The sequence below is a fragment of the Amphibalanus amphitrite genome, unplaced genomic scaffold (genome assembly GCF_019059575.1).
Source record: "Amphibalanus amphitrite isolate SeventyFive unplaced genomic scaffold, NRLGWU_Aamphi_draft 001270F_arrow, whole genome shotgun sequence".
Lineage (NCBI taxonomy): Eukaryota > Metazoa > Arthropoda > Thecostraca > Balanomorpha > Balanidae > Amphibalanus > Amphibalanus amphitrite.
In genome coordinates, this window is record NW_024882763.1 from 1 (window position 1) to 19,899 (window position 19,899).

Consider the following 19,899-nt stretch of genomic DNA (forward strand, 5'->3'; position numbering starts at 1 on the left):
TCCGGAGACCTGCACACTCGAATCACTCAAAATACTTAACTATGACAGACTACAACAAACCTGGCATGGCAAACAGCCAATCACAGCAAAAAACACACAATGCGCAGCGCAGACCGACGCCATGTGCGAGCAATCATGTCTTTAGCTTTGTTTCCAGGAAACGCTACATAACGACATTACCTATGCATGCCAAGTATAGAAAAAAGATAAATATCAGACTAAAACGACTTGAGCGACATAAAAATGAGAACGTGTGAATGCATACACGATGGCTAAAATATTATATAAACACAGCCAAAGGTAAACAAAATTGATTATGGCGTGCAGGAAAAGTCAATCACGAGTACACCTCTGCAATGCGACAGAGCTGTGATCAAATGGGTTACATTCACCACAAACAGCATAATCTCAACGTTCGCTTTACAAGAGCATGTCGGAAATATGGAGCGTCCCGCGCGTACTCGTGTATCTATTCTTGCGGCGACGCAGACAGATGCATCTATCTATCATGCATATCTCTCGCAAATTAATTCATATCAGATGCAAATATACGAATACCTGACATTTGATCGAAGATTTTGCCACCAGTGCCCCTTCCAAATAACGTTCAGTAGCTCGGCGCACACTGTCTCCCAGTGATGCGTCACACCGGACCCTAAAGCGGAGCACTTACCGCCCGGTCCCGTCACCGTGGACCATTTCCCGTCCACCGCCGAACGGCCACCGTCCCGGCACTAAGACGGAAATAGCGCACAAACGAGGCGGCTGGCCGGCCACGGGCGCTCAGACCTCAGACCAGAGAAGGTGGAGCCATGACGGCGTCTCGGACAGACCTTGAGCACAGCGGGACACGAGGCTGGCCGCGGTGAGCGGGGTAGACGGAGTGTATCATCGGACACCGCCGGGTAAGCATTGGTTCGGACAAGAGATTCAGTAGCACGGGCACAACACGGTACATTAACGAGCCTGGGTAACGAACATAGAGATTCATATACTTAAAACATCCAGTTAATTGAAGGAATAAATCAACATCGAGTGGACATAGCTTTCACCGCTACCCTCAAATCGACACTAAGGCCAGCGAAGCACATCAAAAACCATCCGGTCGCACACGAAGGGCAACTTCGTAGTATCACAGTAGACAAAGTAACTTCGCGAATCACCAAGGCAGTCAGCACACCCCTATCCACACAATAAAAGGCTCAGCGTCAGTCAAAAGACTGGCTGCGTTAGTGTTCACAAGAGCGCCGCCAGCCACTACTAATGCACAACTAACTAGGCCGCGTTCACAACACCATGGTCTTACGATGCCAGCAGCATCATGGTAAACTTGGGTACCGACTTGCGTAGCTTCAATAAAAACATCACCAGTCAGCATTACGACAGCTGCGTACATCTACGCACAAAGTCCATCACATGCGCTGAATCCTCCGGATAAAATATCCAGAAATGCGGACGTGACATTTCTCGCAAAACCCTGTGCGTTATCCATAGCATAATGGATGCCAAAAACACTCAACAGTACCCAGTAAAGCACAAATGCGTCAGCATCAAATTCACTACATGTGCAAGTCACGCAGATCTCACATTTAATGAGCCCCTTCGTTCACCACACCAAAAGGAAACGATGGACTATATGTAGCCCGAGTAGTTCGCAGCTCCTTCCATCAAAATTCCAGTGCCACCACTGCGCCGGAACGAAAAGCAGCAGCTCTCGAGGCATCCAACAATATAGCACACAGAACAAAACACCAGCATATGGCAGTACGGACAGCTCGACCCCTCAGCGTCAGACACTAGACAGCCTTCTCCCAGGCGGGTATCTACCTCTCCGCCGCTGCCTTCCTTCATCCCCTCAGAAACCTGACTGCTCCCGCTAGTCTCTGTGCTTTTGAGACACCCCAAAAGCACAGAAGCACCTCAAAAGCACCTGACTGTCTCTGTGCTTTCACCTCCTCCAAAGCTGTCGTCGTCTCCGTCTCTAGTACTCGCGCATCAGGGATGCACACTCGTGGACGAGGTCGGAGAAGCAGGGCCGCATGTGCGCCTGCTCGTCCCAGCAGGGCCACATCAGCGACGTGTAGATGCCCAACGGACACCTGGGGAGGCGGAACGGGACGTCAGAAAGATGGACCGCGGGACGGGTCGGGACGGGAGCGGACTGACCCAGGCGGACTGGGCACGGACCGGGATGGCCAACGGATCACGAACGGGGAAATAAGTGCAACAGAGGACAGACCGCCCGGGGCAGCAAATAACAGCCGTCCAGCGATAGTTCAAAATTGATTTACTCTGGTCGTCCAGTGACTGATATTATCTCGAGGATTGCGGAAAGAATTGCAAGCACGTAAAAACTGCTACAGTCGAGCTGATGAACAGTAAACTGCATGGCATCCTCAAAGCAATATCCAACGCACACACACAAACGACGTGCATAAACAAAAATACAAACCCAGCATAATACCACAACTCACTCAACACGTCAAAACAACACTATCTCCTTAGTTCCACACCCATCGGCCATCACCCACCCCTTCCCCATCCCACCCAACTGGCCATCTCCCTACCACTCCCTCTCCCTCTCCCCGCGACTCACTCTGAGGGACAGCAGAGCCGCACGCCGCGGTCCAGCGTCTCCAGCAGCTTCTGGTCGTCACAGTTGGGGATCTGGGGGTCCTCGCCGCCCGAGAACATCTCAAACAGCGTGATACCGTACGACCAGACGTCCGACAGAGACGAGAACTTGCCGTAACGGATACTCTCCGGGGCATACCTGGTGGGGAGGGGAGGCCGGGAGGTCAGAGGGCGGTAATGGGTGGTGGGTACGGGTAGAGAGGGAGAAAGGAGTGGGAGGGAGAGGGAGAGGGAGAGGGAGAGGGAGAGGGAGAGGGAGAGGGAGAGGGAGAGGGAGAGGGAGAGGGAGAGGGAGAGGGAGAGGGAGAGGGAGAGGGAGAGGGAGAGGGAGAGGGAGAGGGAGAGGGAGAGGGAGAGGGAGAGGGAGAGGGAGAGGGAGAGGGAGAGGGAGAGGAGAGAGAGAGGAGAGAGAGAGGAGAGAGAGAGGAGTGAGAGGAGAGAGAGAGAGAGAGAGAGAGAGAGAGAGAGAGAGAGAGAGAGAGAGAGAGGAGAGAGAGAGAGAGAGAGAGAGAGAGAGAGAGAGAAGAGAGAGAGGAGAGGGAGAGAGGGGGGGGGCAGTGCCTGGTGTTTACAGTGTCAGTGTGTCAGAGTGACTGAGAGGCTCACAAATTACCTCCCTGTGTAACACACATTAATGAAGTAGCAGGATAAACTTCCCACTCAAGATGTAGCCGGAAGCTGCACATTTCGCGCTATGTTTGGGGGTCATCAATCACTAGGGTTTCACCCGGCTCTAAGTTAGATAAATTCCCCGTGGATTAATCTGGATGTCAGAGGAGAAGTATTCACTGTTTCAATACGGCGGCCTGGCGACGCGGGCCGTATCGTGTTTCACTCACAGCCGACTTGTAATCTAGCATCGGACGGCCCGCGGCGCCCCCACAGTACGCTCCGATGCAGACAATACTCCCCAAAACGTGACGGGAGCAATGCCCTCCGGTCGCACAGCCGCTTCTGCCGCCCCGGAGCATAAACCAATCACCCCTGTACGCGTGCTCGCAGCGCATGTCCAACACTCCCGGGCGGGATAGAATATAGACCTTCTAAATCTCCCGACCAGGCCCCAGCAGCTGCAGGTTTCATCTAACTTTTCCAGCCGCACCCTGGCAGCGCTTTGCTCACTCTCTAACCCAGAGCCCCTGGTTTCTAACCTCCGCGCCGCGACCCGGCCGCGTGTGTCGACTCACCATCTGAAGGGCAGCTCCCGGTTGGTCTTCAGGTAGTAGTAGGTGTTGGCGCCCGTCACCTGAGCCAACCCAAAGTCGGAGATCTTGACGTGTGTGTCCGACGCCACCAGGATGTTCCGAGCGGCCAGATCTCGATGCACGATCTTCTTTTCACCCAGGTACTCCATACCCTGTCGGGAGAATTCGTGGAGCGTTAGGCCTGCTGTCGATTAGCTAACGTCAATTGCGCCGTACACTTAGCGTATCGATTCAGACATGAACGGTTATGTAACACCCGTTACAGTTTCACTTAAATTTAACAATGTTCCCAAACACATTAAGCCGAGCCTGACGATCCATAAGGGAGTAGACAATGAATGTTAGAAAGTACATAAATGATTCAAGGAAACGGAACAACCAGATCACCTGGAATTCACACTTGTTCAAACTCTAGCTCTACTTCGACTCCCGTTTAAGTCCACTCTCTGCTCAGGGTCGCGAAACTTCCTACCTTGGTTACATCCTTGGCGAACTTGGGTCCCGGAAGTTCCTACCTTGGCCACATCCTTGGCGAACTTGAGTCACGGACCTCCCTACCTTGGCCACATCCTTGGCGAACTTAAGTAGCCGGTGCGTGGTGAGTTTGTCCCAGTACATCTTCAGGTAGGAGCTGAGCGCGCCGGGAGGCAGGTATTCCATGACCAACATCAGCTCCGGCTCGTCCACGATGCCGCGCATCTTGACCACGTTCTCGTGGTCCAGGTCCTGGAGGGGGGGGGGGGGTCAGTCGTACTTGTGGTGAAAGTTGTGGAAATGCAGGGAGAAAGGGATGGAGGGAGTTCCTTACAGCGTGAACAAAATGAATAACTAAGCATCAGTGGCTACGGTATAATACTGACAGCGCTGTCTAGAACGTTCTGCCCGTCTCATTGTCTAGTAGGCTCGTTCTGCACCACAACTCCCCACGTCACACCCACCCTTCATAGGCGTGGGGTAGGACGTGACTGCTGCATGCCCCGGTCAACTGAGAGAGGACGCAGGGTACCGCCCTGAGACGGCCAGCCTCCGGACACAGTCCACGGCTCGGTACAGGTAGCGGCGGCCATTAGCCGTCAAACTTTCCCTCCTACATGATCAATCAGCCGCCAGGCGCCGAGAGTGACGGCCTGAGACCAACTTCGGACGCCCCCGGCCCGGCGGAGTAACCCCAGTGACCACGCGGTGACACCTCCCCGGCCGGACCAGGTTAGGTAGAGCCCGGCCCGGCCGACGGAGACCAGTCAGCGAGTCGGCGCCACAAATGGACCAAGTTAACACAGCGGTCGACCGCTGGGCGGCAGCGAACTTTGGGCCACCACCACCTGATCGGGGTGCAGTTGAAGCCGGTCTCAGTCAGTTGAATGGACAGTGGGTAGTAGGGCATCCCCCGAGTATGAAATAGACTGCATGATATCGCTAAAACGACGTGTAAAACGTTTTTTTTTTTTTTTACTGCGGTAAACAAAATTGGTAAGATGAAAATCTGACCCTACTTTTCACCGGACACATCTAAAATAGTTAAATACCTGCTGCCGTCCGCGTCTGTGGTCCGGTTAGGAACGGTATTTAACCCCTCGGGGCGAGGTTATATGCCGGTTAAGCACCATGATGCATATGTCTCCTGGACGTCAGCTATCCGGAATCTGTATGCCATCCGTCACTATAATCTACTGTTCTGATTCCCCACCCGGATCCAAGAAATAAGCTCAATGAACTGCTCAAAGATGAGCTGCCATCTAATTTTGAGGGAATAAAGCCGGTGGCAGCAACGTCTGTCAATATCTGTAATCCAAACCCTGACAACCACTATTTGATGTAATGGCACTGGATTGTGTGTTGGCAGAAATCAGATAATATATCCGGGGAATAGAACGAATCCGATAAGTTAATGCAGTACATTTATTACGCGTGCAAAAAAAGTTCTTTACTATTCCGTAGCCTTGCCTGAAGGACAGCACCGAACGAGTTCCATTCCTCATAATGATGCTATCTATCACATAAATTAAGCGGCTTATAAAGCCCGATAATTATTAGCTGAATCAATATAAATACTATAAGCCAATATTATCAGGTGACTCATCTCACAAATACAGCCACTCGACTCCCATCCCCGGCACCGCCAGCCGCACGCGTACCTTGAGTATGGCGATCTCGCGCTGCAGGTCCTGCAGCCCGGCCGTGCTGATGGCCTTCTTTTTGAGCCGTTTGGCGGCCACCGTCTCCCAGGTGCCGTCCTGGTGGGTCAGCACCGCCTTGTACACCTCGCCGTAGAAACCCTGCCGGCGACACGGCGGCGGCTGTCAGCGGGCGTGGCGTGACAAGGAAGGGCGAGAAACCCGGCCCGTGAGACACAGGCCCGGCCGCGGGGCGCCGCGCGGGACAGCCACCGACCGACAGTGGGCCGTGGGGCTTCCGACACCGGTTTCAGGCGCAGTTTTACCTGCTCGGGGAGTACAAATAGCTCACAGAGAACTTCGCTAGCAGGTGACTCGACATAATGCGCAGATGATCGACCCTCGTCACAAAACTAAGACAAATGTGCCTTCCATATAGTTGTCGGGATATTTGAACCACTTTCCTATGAATATTCCGACCCTCCGCAATACCTTTACCTTGACACACTAATTCCCCAGCACACCTGACAAATGGGCAGTTTGCACATGCATCATACGGTCAAAGCACGGTCAAAGGCCCGCCACTGCCCCTCCAGGTTTGAGGGCCACTCTGGAATTGAGTACCTCAATGGCAGTAATGAGCTCAGAGGCAGCGCTCACATCTCGGGAACGCTGCCTACTTATCCCGGCGCACGTACGGAAAAAGACCGACAGCACGTCCTGTACAGACGCTGCCAATTTGTCACTAAAGCGCAGGTCGAGCTTCAAACGAACACGACTAAAGGTGAGCTCAAATCCCCGACCTTTTCAGTACAAACGCATTCTGCAACGAATGAAATACGACTATAATATGGATGGGACATAAAGAAACGGCGATGACTAGCGCAGTTAGGAACAGGAATAGCGGAAGCAAGCGGATGTGACAGAGGCGTCCCCAGTCAGCTAGTCAGGGGAGCTTAAAGAACGGCTAGCCAGTGGCGGCTACAGACCCTTACCAGCCAAATTTCCCCAAGTCAAGCTGGGCGCGTCTTCCAGCCTCTCCGAGCTGACAGTCGCCCCAGTCTGACTCACCACTCCGAGTCGATCTCCGGCGGGCAGAGTCGCCACAGTCTGACTCACCACTCCGAGTCGGTCTCCGAGCTGACAGTCACCCCACTGACTCACCACTCCGAGTCGCCTTCCGGCGGGCAGAGTCGCCCCAGTCTGACTCACCACTCCGAGTCGGTCTCCGAGCTGACAGTCGCCCCAGTCTGACTCACCACTCCGAGTCGATCTCCGGCGGACAGAGTCGCCCCAGTCTGACTCACCACTCCGAGTCGCCCTCCGGCGGGCAGAGTCACCCTAGTCTGATACCACTCCCAGTCGCTCTCCGAGCTGACAGTCATCCCAGTCTGACTCACCACTCCCAGTCGATCTCCGGCGGGCAGAGTCGCCCCAGTCTGACTCACCTGACCACTCCGAGTCGCCCCAGTCTGACTCACCACTCCCAGTCGGTCTCCGAGCTGCACCTGCCCCTGGTTGAGCTGCAGCACGCGCGGGAAGCTCGGGCACGCCTCCTCGAACATATCCAGCGGCGAGATGGGGGTGACGGGCTCGGCCGAGTCGCCGCCCAGAGACGTCGGCACGCCGGGGATCAGCAGCTGACGGAGCGGAGCGGGGGCAGTCAGTGAGGAGGAGGGTGATGAAGGGGCGGGCCGTCACAACGCCCCCACCATAACGGTACATTTACACCAGCAACATACCAAGCGAACTGACTTCGATTGATGAATATACGATGGTTGCAATACGTAAAGCAGTAAGATCACGCCGCCATTCAAAAGGTAAATCACTTAATAAAAAACTACTTCACAGAAAATTATTTGTGAAGCGATAAATTTAACAGCGCTATATCCTCCAAAACTCAGCGATCCTAGAATGTAGAAACTACGATCACGCGCTTCGATTCCGCCCAGAACATCTCGAGACGCACGGAGAAGGATCTTCAGTGTCCCATCTGACCACTGACGTTCTCGCCGGGTACTGACCTTGTGCCTGCCGATGCTGACCAGACGGTCTCTGGTGCGTCCCTCGGGGTCGACCGACTCCGGTGACATGACCCGGGCCAGGTCAGCACCGCCCGGGAACGGCTCCGACAGCAGGTCAATCATAGGCGGCGCCACGGACTCTGCAGGGGCGGAGGACGGTGTCAGAACACAGGTCAATCATAGGCGGCGCCACGGACTCTGCAGGGGCGGAGGACGGTGTCAGAACTCACAGCACAGAGGTCAATCATGGAGGGCGCCACAGACTCTGGGGGGGGGGGGGGGGCGGAGGACGGTGTCAGAGCTCGCAGTTCAATCACAAAGGGCGTTAATGACTTTACGGGACAAAGCGGGCGTAACATGAACAGGTCAATCATAGAGAGCGCCATCAAATGTCATAAAATTTCGGCTTACATCCCCATACCCCAATCCAATTCAAGCCACAACCAACCTAGTCCCCAGCCCCCAACCCCTCCGCATACCTCTGTTTGCATTACACCTACTCCCACGAACCACACCGGGCCGCAGTCACATCAATCCCGGACAGTGACACTGACCGACTGGCCCCGGCGGCCAGCGTGGCAGGTCCGGCTGCCCAGTAACGACCCATACACACCGGCCGACGGCCCGGCAACCGAGAGACATTCCAGAGAGTATCAATGGCCGGCGAGTGTGGGCGGCGAACGAGGGGGGACCGAGGGGGTGGAGCAGAGTGGCCAGGTCGCTGACCGCATTGATCACCACAAATAGGGCGAATGGCCGCCGCCCTGGGACCTTTATGTAGATTCGGCAACAGAGAGCAGGTTTAGAAGTGGGATTGGAAAAAACAGCAGGACGAAAAAATAAGAAGAGTAAATTGAACATCCAAAGTAGCTTATAAACCTGAGCGGATGAGTCCCTCCCCCGATGCAAAAAGTGACCTATGGCAACAATGAGCGGAAAACAATAAGCCATTGCGTGGTAAGTACGATGACAACGTTACATAAGCGAAAACATGGAGCCATGTCAACGTCATTCCACACAAAAAAAAAAACACACACACACAGCAAAAAAGGGCATTCCCCGCCCAGGGATATATGCAGGCACTGAATAAAAGTAACACTATCCATGTGTGATGTTAGTGCTCAACCATCTTAGATCAATCGACAACATAGTGGTGTTGACTGTAATATTGTTGGTGCCACCTACCTACAACGGACGCAGTCGTGTTGTCGGTGCCCAGGGTGGTGACTGGTGAGTGGTGATTGGTGACTGTGGTGTTGGTTCACCTACCTATTGCCGACACTGTGGTGTTATCGGTGCCCAGGGTAGTCACTGTGCCGTCCACTGGGGTACCGGCACCCTCGCCGCTGTCCACGGACGCACTGTTGGACAGGGTGGCGTACGCGTGCACCTGTCGCGCGTTGAACACTGCAAAACAAAACAGTACGAGGGCCGTCAGTGGCAGCGGCGCGTCCAGCGATCACACTAAGGGAGGGTCCTGGAACGCAGGCATCCGCGCATCCTATCATATCGAATGTACATCGCAGCATGGACATTTCCTCCCCCGAGCCAGTCTCAAATAGCAGCAGTTCCTCCCCCTTGACAGACCACCTGACGTCGCCCCTGACCGCCCCGTGCCGTTCCTGGAAGCGGGTCAATATACCGGCTGGATTCCTGGAAGTGCCGCCCCAAATCGCGCCCCGAGGGGCGACACTCGGCCAGGTGAGTCACCGCCCGGCGGCCGCGCAGGGTCACGGGCAAACTGAGCGTAAGGCGGCGCCGCACGCGACAGGGACGGCGGGCGGTGAGTCAGATGGTCCGGAGGGACGCAATATACGAAAAATAAGCTGGGTAGAGTGAGCGGGTGCCAGGTATTGTAGTTCGAATAAAATTTCTTCGGAATAGACATCGCGTTCAATCAGCAAAGTCTGAACACAAGCAAAATGTGGTACTAAGAATCCCTGCGAAACGTTATGACTTCACACGGCTATGGGCATGCATCCGCTCTTACAGATACGCAGAAAAATGACATATCGCGGATGTCAAAAGAAATAGGCTAAATCCGGGAGCGGGACAGCAAATTGAGAGGAGATTGATTCCTCGAGATATCTGAGTGATAAAAAATATTGAACTGGGACAAAACAAGAGGCATTGTAAGTGAACATATTTGTTGAATCAACACATATGAAGATATCAAAGGCATTCAGAGCCCTGTTTGTACAGACTAAATGAAAGCTGCGCTGAAAGTACACACTCAGTGAATAGCCCAGCCCCGCCCCACTCCGAGCCATTGTCAACAGGCATTAGCAAGGGCAAAACCTTTGCACTGTAGATCAAAGCAGTACAGACAGTGCTGAGTCCATAATGCGCACGAAAGCACTGACAATTACACACTAATTGATATTTTACATTACAATGATAACAATGCACAGTTGTCTAGAGTGATGTGTGGCAGTGCAGAAAGTGCGAATGTCTACAAATAGTATTTAGCTTCTAGTGTTCCCTTCGTCCACATGAATCTACCACGCCACTGAAACTCTTGAGTCCGTCAACGAATCCTTTCAGCCAAATCACCTAATAAAACTTCCAGTCACTATAATTCATAGCTTTCAGAAAACTTGCAATCCCTTTTCAAAAATACTTCAGTAATTTCCAATATTCCGTCATCATATTCGCCCAATCGCTCCTTCTGGGATACAGGCCATGTTATCTCCCCACGGAGGTATCATCGGACCAAAAATAACACGTGCCGTTGGACAACTTGACGTCAAAGTTACCGCCGCGCTGGCCAGAGGTCAACCAGAACAAGAACACGGGTGGGGCGACAGGGATCATAATGAAATCAGTCTAGGTCCGGTTCATTGTGGGATGACGATCAGCTTTGGCTATTCCTAGCAAAAAGTCTGTCCTGATGTTCATTTTAGAAAAAGGAAAAGGTAGGTACGGCTATTCACATCTATGTATAGCACGGTTTCATTTATAAAATCGTGCTTTAACACAGGTCCGGTACACCGCATGCATAAGTTATATGTAAGCTGTACGGATCAATTGGTGTGGAAACCCGATCGATTTCTGGTTTTCGAACGAAGCTGACTTCGCTTTAACTTAGTTAAAAAAAAAACACGTTTAGAAATTAATAATCCGCCAAATCTTTGACAGTACAAGTCTCCTTCATCGCTAAAGTTCTCAGTAGGAAGTGACAAATTTAATTTCGCTCTATCGTGGCAACAGATGTCCTCTCAGTTCAGAATTACGTGCAAGAGAGCACATTCGTCCTGTAAAAACCTGCGACAACAAAGCCATTTGCGAAGAAATTCCAAACTTATTGGATGGGGAAGTGTGCTAGCAAGAAACTTCTGATTTGTTACAATCAGCAACAGAGTGTCGTAAGATAAGAGTATGCTCTCATGTTGCCAGGGCGTCTGAATCTCATCGCAAACGAAGCGCATATTGCGCAAATCATCACAACCAAGACTCAACTGCGGCATAGCAGCCTCCCATACCACTCTGGTAGAACGGTGAATGTTGCAATCAATACTCGCACTGATCCATTGGGAAACACCAGCAGGTAGTCAGACCAGTGAGTAAATCATTGGTCATAGAAGGAACATAAAACTAAACATAACTTTGGAGACACCTAACGAAAAAGACCAATCGTCCGCAATGATATGACAAAACCCAACGAAATCCGTACTAATATGCAGCAGTCAGACAAATTACGACAGGCGTTCACCAGCCTCGAGGGTGGTCAATTCCGTAACTTATTCATTTACCTACTCAAAGAACCCGTTGCTGCCGCTCACCATCATTGAATCCTAATAAGCACAGCCGGTCGACCCGACCCACCACCCGGTCGGTCGGTCGGGCTCGGTCGACCCAACCAGCCACCGGTCGGTCGGTCGGACTCGGGTTCCACCGAGATCGGGGACCGCTACGGCCCGGCTTTCTGAGTCACTGCGACCAGCATCCGTATAGGGATGTGCGTGACCAGTGGGAGCGACCGGCCAAACTTGGACCGGCCGCGCCAACCAACCAGAACTTCTGCCGCTGGGCACACGGCCACCGCGCCAATGTCAATACGGATCAACGGGAAACGCTCGGCACCGGGGGATTTCAGGACTGGCGGAGATTTAAATTCGGAAATAAACTCGGGTTACGCTAAGTGCTGCGGTAGGGATGCAGCTGAAAGACAAACTTGTGCGGAGAGCGGCATTGTTGCAGACGATCTTAGTGCTGGCCAACGTTACGACCATCGATAGCGTCCGACCCGGTATTACTTTTTTCGATTATTTCAATCTCTCGTCGAGTCGTAAAGATCCGATCACACCAAATTGCCTTCGGGAGATATTAATTTCTAGAGCCCATTAAAACGCTCTCAAGATGGAATCATAATGGGCCGCTTATTGATAGCTGGTGCTTATTTAAACTAGAAAGACGGTAATGCCACGGATCAAAACCAAGGTTCACAATGGCCCCTCCAATGTCTCCATTCCATAAACCACTCTCGGCTCGGCACCCAGCCCCGCGCCGGTCCCCCGGCCCCGTTTGAGTCGCCTCTCTGAGCAGCAGGTCATTACAGCCGCCCAGAGAGCCGCTAATTACGGCCCGCTCCCAATCAGCAGATCAGAGAGCTGCCAGCCTCTGCCGGGACCGATAGGCGACCCGCGCACCGGCCCCGATCCGTCCAGCGTCGCCGGTGACCCCGGGGAGGCCGCCCGGTCTGCGCCGGCCTGATTAAACGGAATACTTCACGATAGCCGGCGGCAGCGGGCACGGAGCGTCCGGCAAACAGAATTCACTGAACGGGAAGCGCCGTCACCGCTGAATGGCGGTACGGCTCAGACGCGAGGGCACGCTATCGGTGATCCGGGCTCCCGGATTTGTAACGCCCAGGTGGAGTCAGAACGGCCAGTTCAACAGCTGGTCGGTAAATGACGTTCTCTCAGAACGTTACCGAATATACTACAATCTAGCTGAATCAGATTTCTCCAACAATCTCGTAGCATCAGCGCAAAATCCTACGAACGCCCCACCGACCACCTGTGAGTACACCACTGCAGACATCGTCTCCCGCACTCGCTCCCTTCTCTCAGACCCACCCGCCGGCCGTACTCACCGTTGTAGAGGATCTGGTTGATGTCACGCATGATGGCCTGTGGCGTTTTTCGGTTGTGCGGCATGTGGTGCCAGCAGTCGCACATGAGTCGGTAGATGTCGCGGGGACAGCCGTTGGGCGGCGGCAGCCGGCCGCCGCGCTGGTATAACTGGGGGTGGGAGGGGAAGCGTCAGTGCATGCAGGAACTGGAGCAGTGAAGGCAAGGTACGGTACGGAAACACATGCCCGAGAGTAACCAGAGACAAGTTAAATGTCGGTGGTCACCTTCGAAGAGATACAAGACGGCCGTCTCTAGCGGTGGGGCGTACTTAATTATCTGAAACTGAAAATCATAAAAAAGAAACAGTGATTAACTTTCCTCAACTTCAACCTCAAATGGTCGTCACATGTTTAGATTACCAGTCCTATCAAACCGCCACCGATATACACCACTCCACAGCCCTCTCTCGCTGTCCTCTGAGGTCCCGCGGCCCACCTGTTTGGCCATGTCGAGGTCCTCTCCCTCTAGCGGCGTCTGTCCGTAGGAGAATATCTCCCACAGCGTGGTGCCATACGACCACACGTCCGCTGCCGAGGAGTAGGCCACCGATTGCAGCTGGTCAAAGTACTCTACAGGTACCCAGTGGAGACTGAAACACAGCGGACAATGGAAGAGTTGACAAGACATGGCGAACACAAACATGGGTTCACAGTCTGACAAATCATAACTTGTTGATATGCATTATGTCACGTAGCTATCTTTTATATATTTCATCAATGCCTCGTAAACAGCAGAGCTAACAAATAAACGCTCAAAATTCATCCCGCACTTTCATTTCTTTACCCCACTGACACATGTCTTCCCAGTTCAACCCCAATCACTGCCCCCTCCCCCCCCCCCCGTGAGCTGTCTCACTCGTTCTGTGTGTAGAGCCGCAGGCCGGGGTCGGCCAGGCGCACGTGGAACTTGTTCTCGGCCCGGGACGACACCAGCACGTTTCGGCAGCGCAGTTTGCCGTGGGTGACGCCCTGTTCGTCGAGGTACCAGAGCGCCTTGGCCAGGTAGGTGCCGGCCTCCACCAGATCAACCTGAAACGGCAGCGGGAGGTGCGGAGGTGAGTATGATGGAATGGGAATGATACCAATCTAGCGATTTGCTTTTTGAGCCACGCACATAACGTTAACTAGAAGTAGACACCTTATCTGTAAAAAATGCCGAGCACATGTATCACCGTGATCATGATTAGAGCAGAGGCAACTAAAATAATTGTCCGTAATGTCCGTAATTCCGTCCAATTCGAAACTCTGTGATTCATTTCTTTCAACAACAAAACTGATGTAACAAACCACGTAGGTAATCAGCTCTCGCCTCTCACCATCAATCTTTCGCACCTCTACACTACACTACACTACACTACACACTATATGTACACTACACCGCACACTATCTACACGAAACTAGTCTCTACAGCGCTGCTCGCTCCGCACTATCTCCATCCGCCCAGCTCACCTCCATGAGTGTGTGTTTGTTCTCTGCCAGGTAGGAGTCGAGCGGACCGAGCGGGTACCAGTCCATGACGAGTGAGACGGCCTGCGTGAGGCACACGCCGCGGAACTGCACCACGGCGTCACAGGTCCACTGCAGCGCTGCGCTCACCGAGTCGATAAAGTCCTGACGACGGCGGCGGTAGGGGGCAGGGGGTTGGGGTGCGAATAGAATGCTTAGCACGAAGAGCATGAATTCAGTAAACCATTGTTCGGGGAGAGGTGGAGGTACTGGATGCAAACATATCTGCAGTATCGTAGTGGCTATGGAAAAAGATATTGGTCTGCTCGCAAAACACTATAATCTTGCGGAAAATGATCGCATTTGCAGAAATTGCGTGCCGAAATATCGACATCCCATCTCACCAATACCTAAGTACGGGTTACATACCGGGTTTAAGCGTTCCATAATGGTCACGTACCGCCCATCTGTCCTCCCTACCTGCAGGTGCTCCTTGGTGAGGTGCTGCTGTAGCCGTTTGACTGCCACCTGGCGGGTAGTGCCCGAACTAGTGTGCCACTGAGCGCGCTGAACCACCGTGTAGCGGCCGTACACCTCGGCGGCCCGGCCTGCAGGCGGACAGGCGAGCCGGAGAGGTCAGTTCCCAGGTTAGTGGTGCAGCCAATTCGGGACCGTAAGGCAGTAGTCATAAAACATGAGGTAGAGGGCTACCGGCTAGAACCATTCGCCATTTATTTTCGCATGACTGATCAGTGATCACATGGTCTATATAAAAGTAAGCCAGCAGCGTTCAGCACTTGATTGAGCTGACAAAAGACCGAAAAACCCAATCCCCTCATTATAAACCCTTTCATCGGGGCGCCCCGTTGTCCAGCGATCCGACACTGACCTGTGTATAGTTTGAGCGAGTTGGCCGGTATGCACAGAGGCTGGTCGTTTCCCATTTTCTGTTTGCTTTTTAGCCTGGCCGCCTCCTCGTCTGAGCTAAGGTCTCGACATAACCGTAGGGGGCTCTCGTCTGAAAAAAAAAATGCACGCCTGATTAAGGGAACAACAACAATAAATAAATAAATAAATAAATAAAATAACATGTTTGAGGCAACCTAATAGCACACTATCAAAGCTTGAGTCTAATTTTACCTCCTCTAATTTTCCTGCCGAAATGTTGCTTCAAATAATGTCAATTATACATCCCCTCGATTATCATTTATCCCCTCGATTATCATTTATTCCTCTGCGACAGAGGCCCATCTGTACCCGTACCGTGTTCTGATGGCGGCAGGCACTCTTTGAACTGGACCAGGTGGTCGGTGGAGAACTGGGCGAGCAGCTCCTGGATGGAGGCGTGCTCCTCCTCCTCGCCAGGACACCGGAACCCGCCGCCAGCGGTCTCGTCGATCGCTATCGTCAGCGGCTGCTCGCTGGGCGACGGAGGGTTCAGGCGGCGGTTAGGGTGCTGGCTCAACGACGATAAAACAGGTGATAAACATCACCCATTCCTACACTATTGCAAAATACATTGCTTCTCTTGTAATCAGGATGAGAGGCAAACGGCCAATAGGGTATATGACTCATCTGGACCAAGTTTAGCTATGAATGTTGAAAAGGAACGGTAAAGTAAAGCTCTCCACTACTGACCAGTTGGGTTGGCACACGTCCACCAGAATGACGTCATACTCCTCAGAGTGTTGCCGCAATAGGTACGTCCCCGGCTCGTTGTTCCGTTTCTCGCGCAGCTTTTGGTGCGCAAACTCCTGGCTGAAGGAGAACAGATGTAGTTAGCTCTTTTAGAAGTCGTTTGCGATGTCGGCACAACATCTTCTATAGCATTCAGGTTTAGGCACGAGCGAACACCTACTCATCCGTTCATAAAACTGAACACACCTTATACAGAATGTAGAATGCCCGCACTTTGCAAGAAAACAGGTAAAATACAAACTTAAGCATTCAAATAGCAAATGTCGCTCAGACAATGGTCATAGAGATCATGCTGAAGGATGCTCGTATGGCATCCTTCAGCACTGCTGATGCAAATAAAATACGATCTATAAAAGCGGCGGCGTTTCGACGCCTCCTCGTCGGCAGTTGCGACTGTCTCGCCGCTGCCCTACCCGACGGGGCCGTGGCAGCGTCGCTGTTTGAGGCGCAGCTGGGATGGCAGCTGCAGGTCCTTGCTCAGGCAGAAGGTCCACTTCTCCATCAGCCGGTAGTACGAGTCCAGCAGGCTGACACACGACGTCATCTCGGCCTGCAGAGGGGTCACACCGGGGTGGGTTGGTGTTCAGGTGTGGTGGGAACCTCTGCAGACGGGACGGAGGTGAGCCTTTACTTTTTTACCGTTCTTTAAATATTCCGATGAGGTTTCCGGCTATCCTCTTCTTAGCGGTGCGTTCGGAGAGCATGGCATATTCACCGTTTCCGGGAATATTCCCCGTGCCGCGTTCGGGGGGGGGGGGGGGGTATCTCTCTGAACGGCCAATCTCCGGGAATATTCCGCATATTCCGCGCGCATGGAATATTCCACGGATTCCGCGTGGAATGTGCCTCTCCGAACGCACCATAGGTATAAGTAGCGCTTCTTTCACTTCTTTTCACCACATCACTTATCTGGTGTGCGTTCATTTCGCCCAGTCTGCTGGATAAGCAATAGTACAAATTATTTGCGAGACGTACCTCTGATGCGAATCGGAAGTACTGCGGTACGCCGTTTTTCCGCGCCAGCTCGACTCTGTTGTCGTTCCTCAGCGAGATGTAGCAGATGTCACTGATGGTGCATATGTGGATGGAGTTCTGAAAACGTGCCAGAGTGAGGTGGGATAAGCGAATTGACGTGTCTGTTGCTAGGTCATTTCCAGCTGGTCACATGATTTCATGCTAAATGCAAAGTAATCAAAGGAGGGCATGAGTGGATATTAATATCCTCGCGGCTTCCGTGACAAAGCAAATAAAGAGCCGAGAAGGACGGCAATGTTCCGATTTAACTGCACACTCTCGATCAAATTCCGCATTCATACATTTTCGCCAATATTCTACAATGCCACCAGTCTAGCGCCCAGGCACCTCTCCGACCCCGGTTTTGCCACCCACCTCGCCGCCGTCGGTCTTCATCCTCAGCCCTGGCTGGGTGGGGTGGAACGGGTCCACCACCAGCTTCCACTGGCGCACCACGCCCGCCTCGTCGCGCTGCACCGTGTACGTCTCGTCTCCGTACGTCGGGCACATCTCCAGCGCCTTCTGCACGTACTTCTCTTTGATATACATGACGTCGTTGATGGGCCCCTGCTCCAGCTTGATGAGGTGCTTACGGATCGGTGATTTGAGGAAGAACGAGTGCATCTTGACGAGGTCGCGCGGGATGAAGGATTTGTAGTCCTTCTCGACGTCCTCTCGTCGGACGTTCATCTCGCGCATCAGCCGGTACATGTCAGTCACCGCCAGACCGAGGGCGTCCTCCTTTTGTCGCAGGATGTTGGAGAACGTGCCCATCACGAACGCCTCGCGCACCTGGTGGAACAGGTAGTCGAACGCGTGCGGGTCGAGCGCGCGCAGACGCACCACGTCCGCCACCTTGAAGCGCATCAGGAAGGTGTACCGGCGCACGGCGCCCCCCACGCGCTGACTGCCGGCCAGGAACAGGCGCGTCTCCTCGTCACACAGACTGAACAGGTGGCGCGCCACGGGCCCGATGCGGCAGTGTCGCGCCACGCGCACCGTCAGCTGCTCGGCGGTCTCGTCACGCGCCACGCCGAGCACCAGCGGCTCGCGGCTGCTGCACAGACGGATGTGTACCTGACACTCGCCTGCCGACGGGCCGTCCACGCTGATGGAGTCCATCGCTGCGTGACCGAGAGGTGCGCAGGACCGGCGGGAGTGTACCTCTCAGGGGAGGGGATGAGCCACCTCTCAGAGGAGGGGTTTAGGTTCTCTCAGTGATCACACCAAGAGCTATCAGACCTGAAAAGATATGTTTTGTTACTAAACTTGGAGTTTGTATGTGGTGGTGTGGTCTACACACTTTGTCTCTTAATTTTATCAACATGTGAATGAAATATGAATGGAAGAGCTAAGGAGAGGCTGAGGATGACACATATAGTGTGGTGCAGGGCACACAGCTTCCTTAAACCAGTGCAGACCTTACACTGTGGTGCAATATTAAGTGACACTCATGATGTTGACTAACTACATATTTAGGTAGCTCAGGAAAGATTAGTGGTCTTCCTCCAGGGTAAATGCAAACACAAGGAGCTTTTCTATCATCTCAGGCTTGGCTCACCATTATATGTGAAACCACTCTTTTCATTTTATATAGATACCCTCCTAGTTTTGGTTTGTTAGGTACTGAACAGAAATTTCAACAAGATATCTTACTAATCTTCTGTTCATGTACTGTCCAAAAATATGATACAACTCAGCATTCTCTGAGCAAGAGCAGCTAGCCACCAACCCAACCCATCCAGCACAATCTTTTATCTTTTGCAAGTGTTCTTAATTCAGAGACTTCCTGAAATTGTGCAGTGTGAAAAATCGACCAGCCTGGCTGCTGCAAAGTTCTAAATGCTCTCCTGGTTTGCTTGACTACTGCATAGGTAGCTCAGGAAATATTAAAAATCTAATTATCCATGGTTAGGGTGGTTCACCATCTCTCTTATCATACTTCACAATCCACCATACTTTGTCCAGGGCAAACAGTGAAGAAAGGGGTCAGACCCTGCCTCCTTTCAGGGGAAGAGGCTGGGACTGGATTGAGTGAGTGTAAATATCACACACCAACACTGTGTTTCAAGCTTGTGCTTAGGTCCGCAAGATCAGTCTGCGAGATAGTCTGAGTAACGTAACAGTCAATATCATTTAGCATATTTGTGTCGGTTGTCACAGTATGAGTCACAGACAACCCTGGCTGACTCCTGCAGGACACAATGGATACCTACCAACCAAAACCAATTCAACCAAGAACGCAGGCCCAGGCCGGCATGCAACACTTGCGTGGTTCCAGGATGAGGAACTAAGTCTCTCAACAAAAGACAACCTCGAATTGCAGCAGATAGCAAAGTATCATGGAAAATAATAATCATCCATGGCATTAACATTAAATGGCTCGATCCGGTGACAAATGACGATCAAGCCTCAATTCACTTCACCAAAGAATGAGAAAGAATCATCCGACGCATCCGACCGGAAATAGGAACCAACAAGGTGCATAAAAGATCACTGCGTTTATCTAAAAATTAATTTTGTATTTACTATGACGTCAAAGTTTTACGCCTCTTTTGTTGTCTTTTGGCTTTTTTCCGTCTCAGTTCCACCTTTTCACCATTTAATTTCGTTCTTTTTTTGACTAATA

At 52.5% G+C, this 19,899-nt stretch overlaps 1 protein-coding gene across 1 annotated transcript; it reads right to left on the minus strand.

Annotated features, from left to right (window-relative positions):
• LOC122371710 (tyrosine-protein kinase hopscotch-like) lies at positions 1-18,813 on the minus strand. The gene is made up of 19 exons (XM_043348274.1): positions 17,646-18,813; positions 17,232-17,348; positions 16,670-16,806; positions 16,197-16,316; positions 15,822-15,979; positions 15,448-15,576; positions 15,039-15,166; positions 14,562-14,723; positions 13,968-14,140; positions 13,548-13,701; positions 13,073-13,220; positions 9,247-9,384; positions 7,978-8,117; positions 7,435-7,593; positions 5,975-6,115; positions 4,398-4,565; positions 3,822-3,991; positions 2,597-2,773; positions 1-2,099 (listed from the first exon to the last, which is right to left on the minus strand). Exons 1-19 carry the CDS (start codon positions 18,390-18,392, stop codon positions 1,982-1,984), a joined length of 3,384 nt encoding a protein of 1,127 aa, XP_043204209.1. The 5' UTR covers positions 18,393-18,813; the 3' UTR covers positions 1-1,981.
• Positions 18,814-19,899: the final 1,086 nt, after the last annotated feature.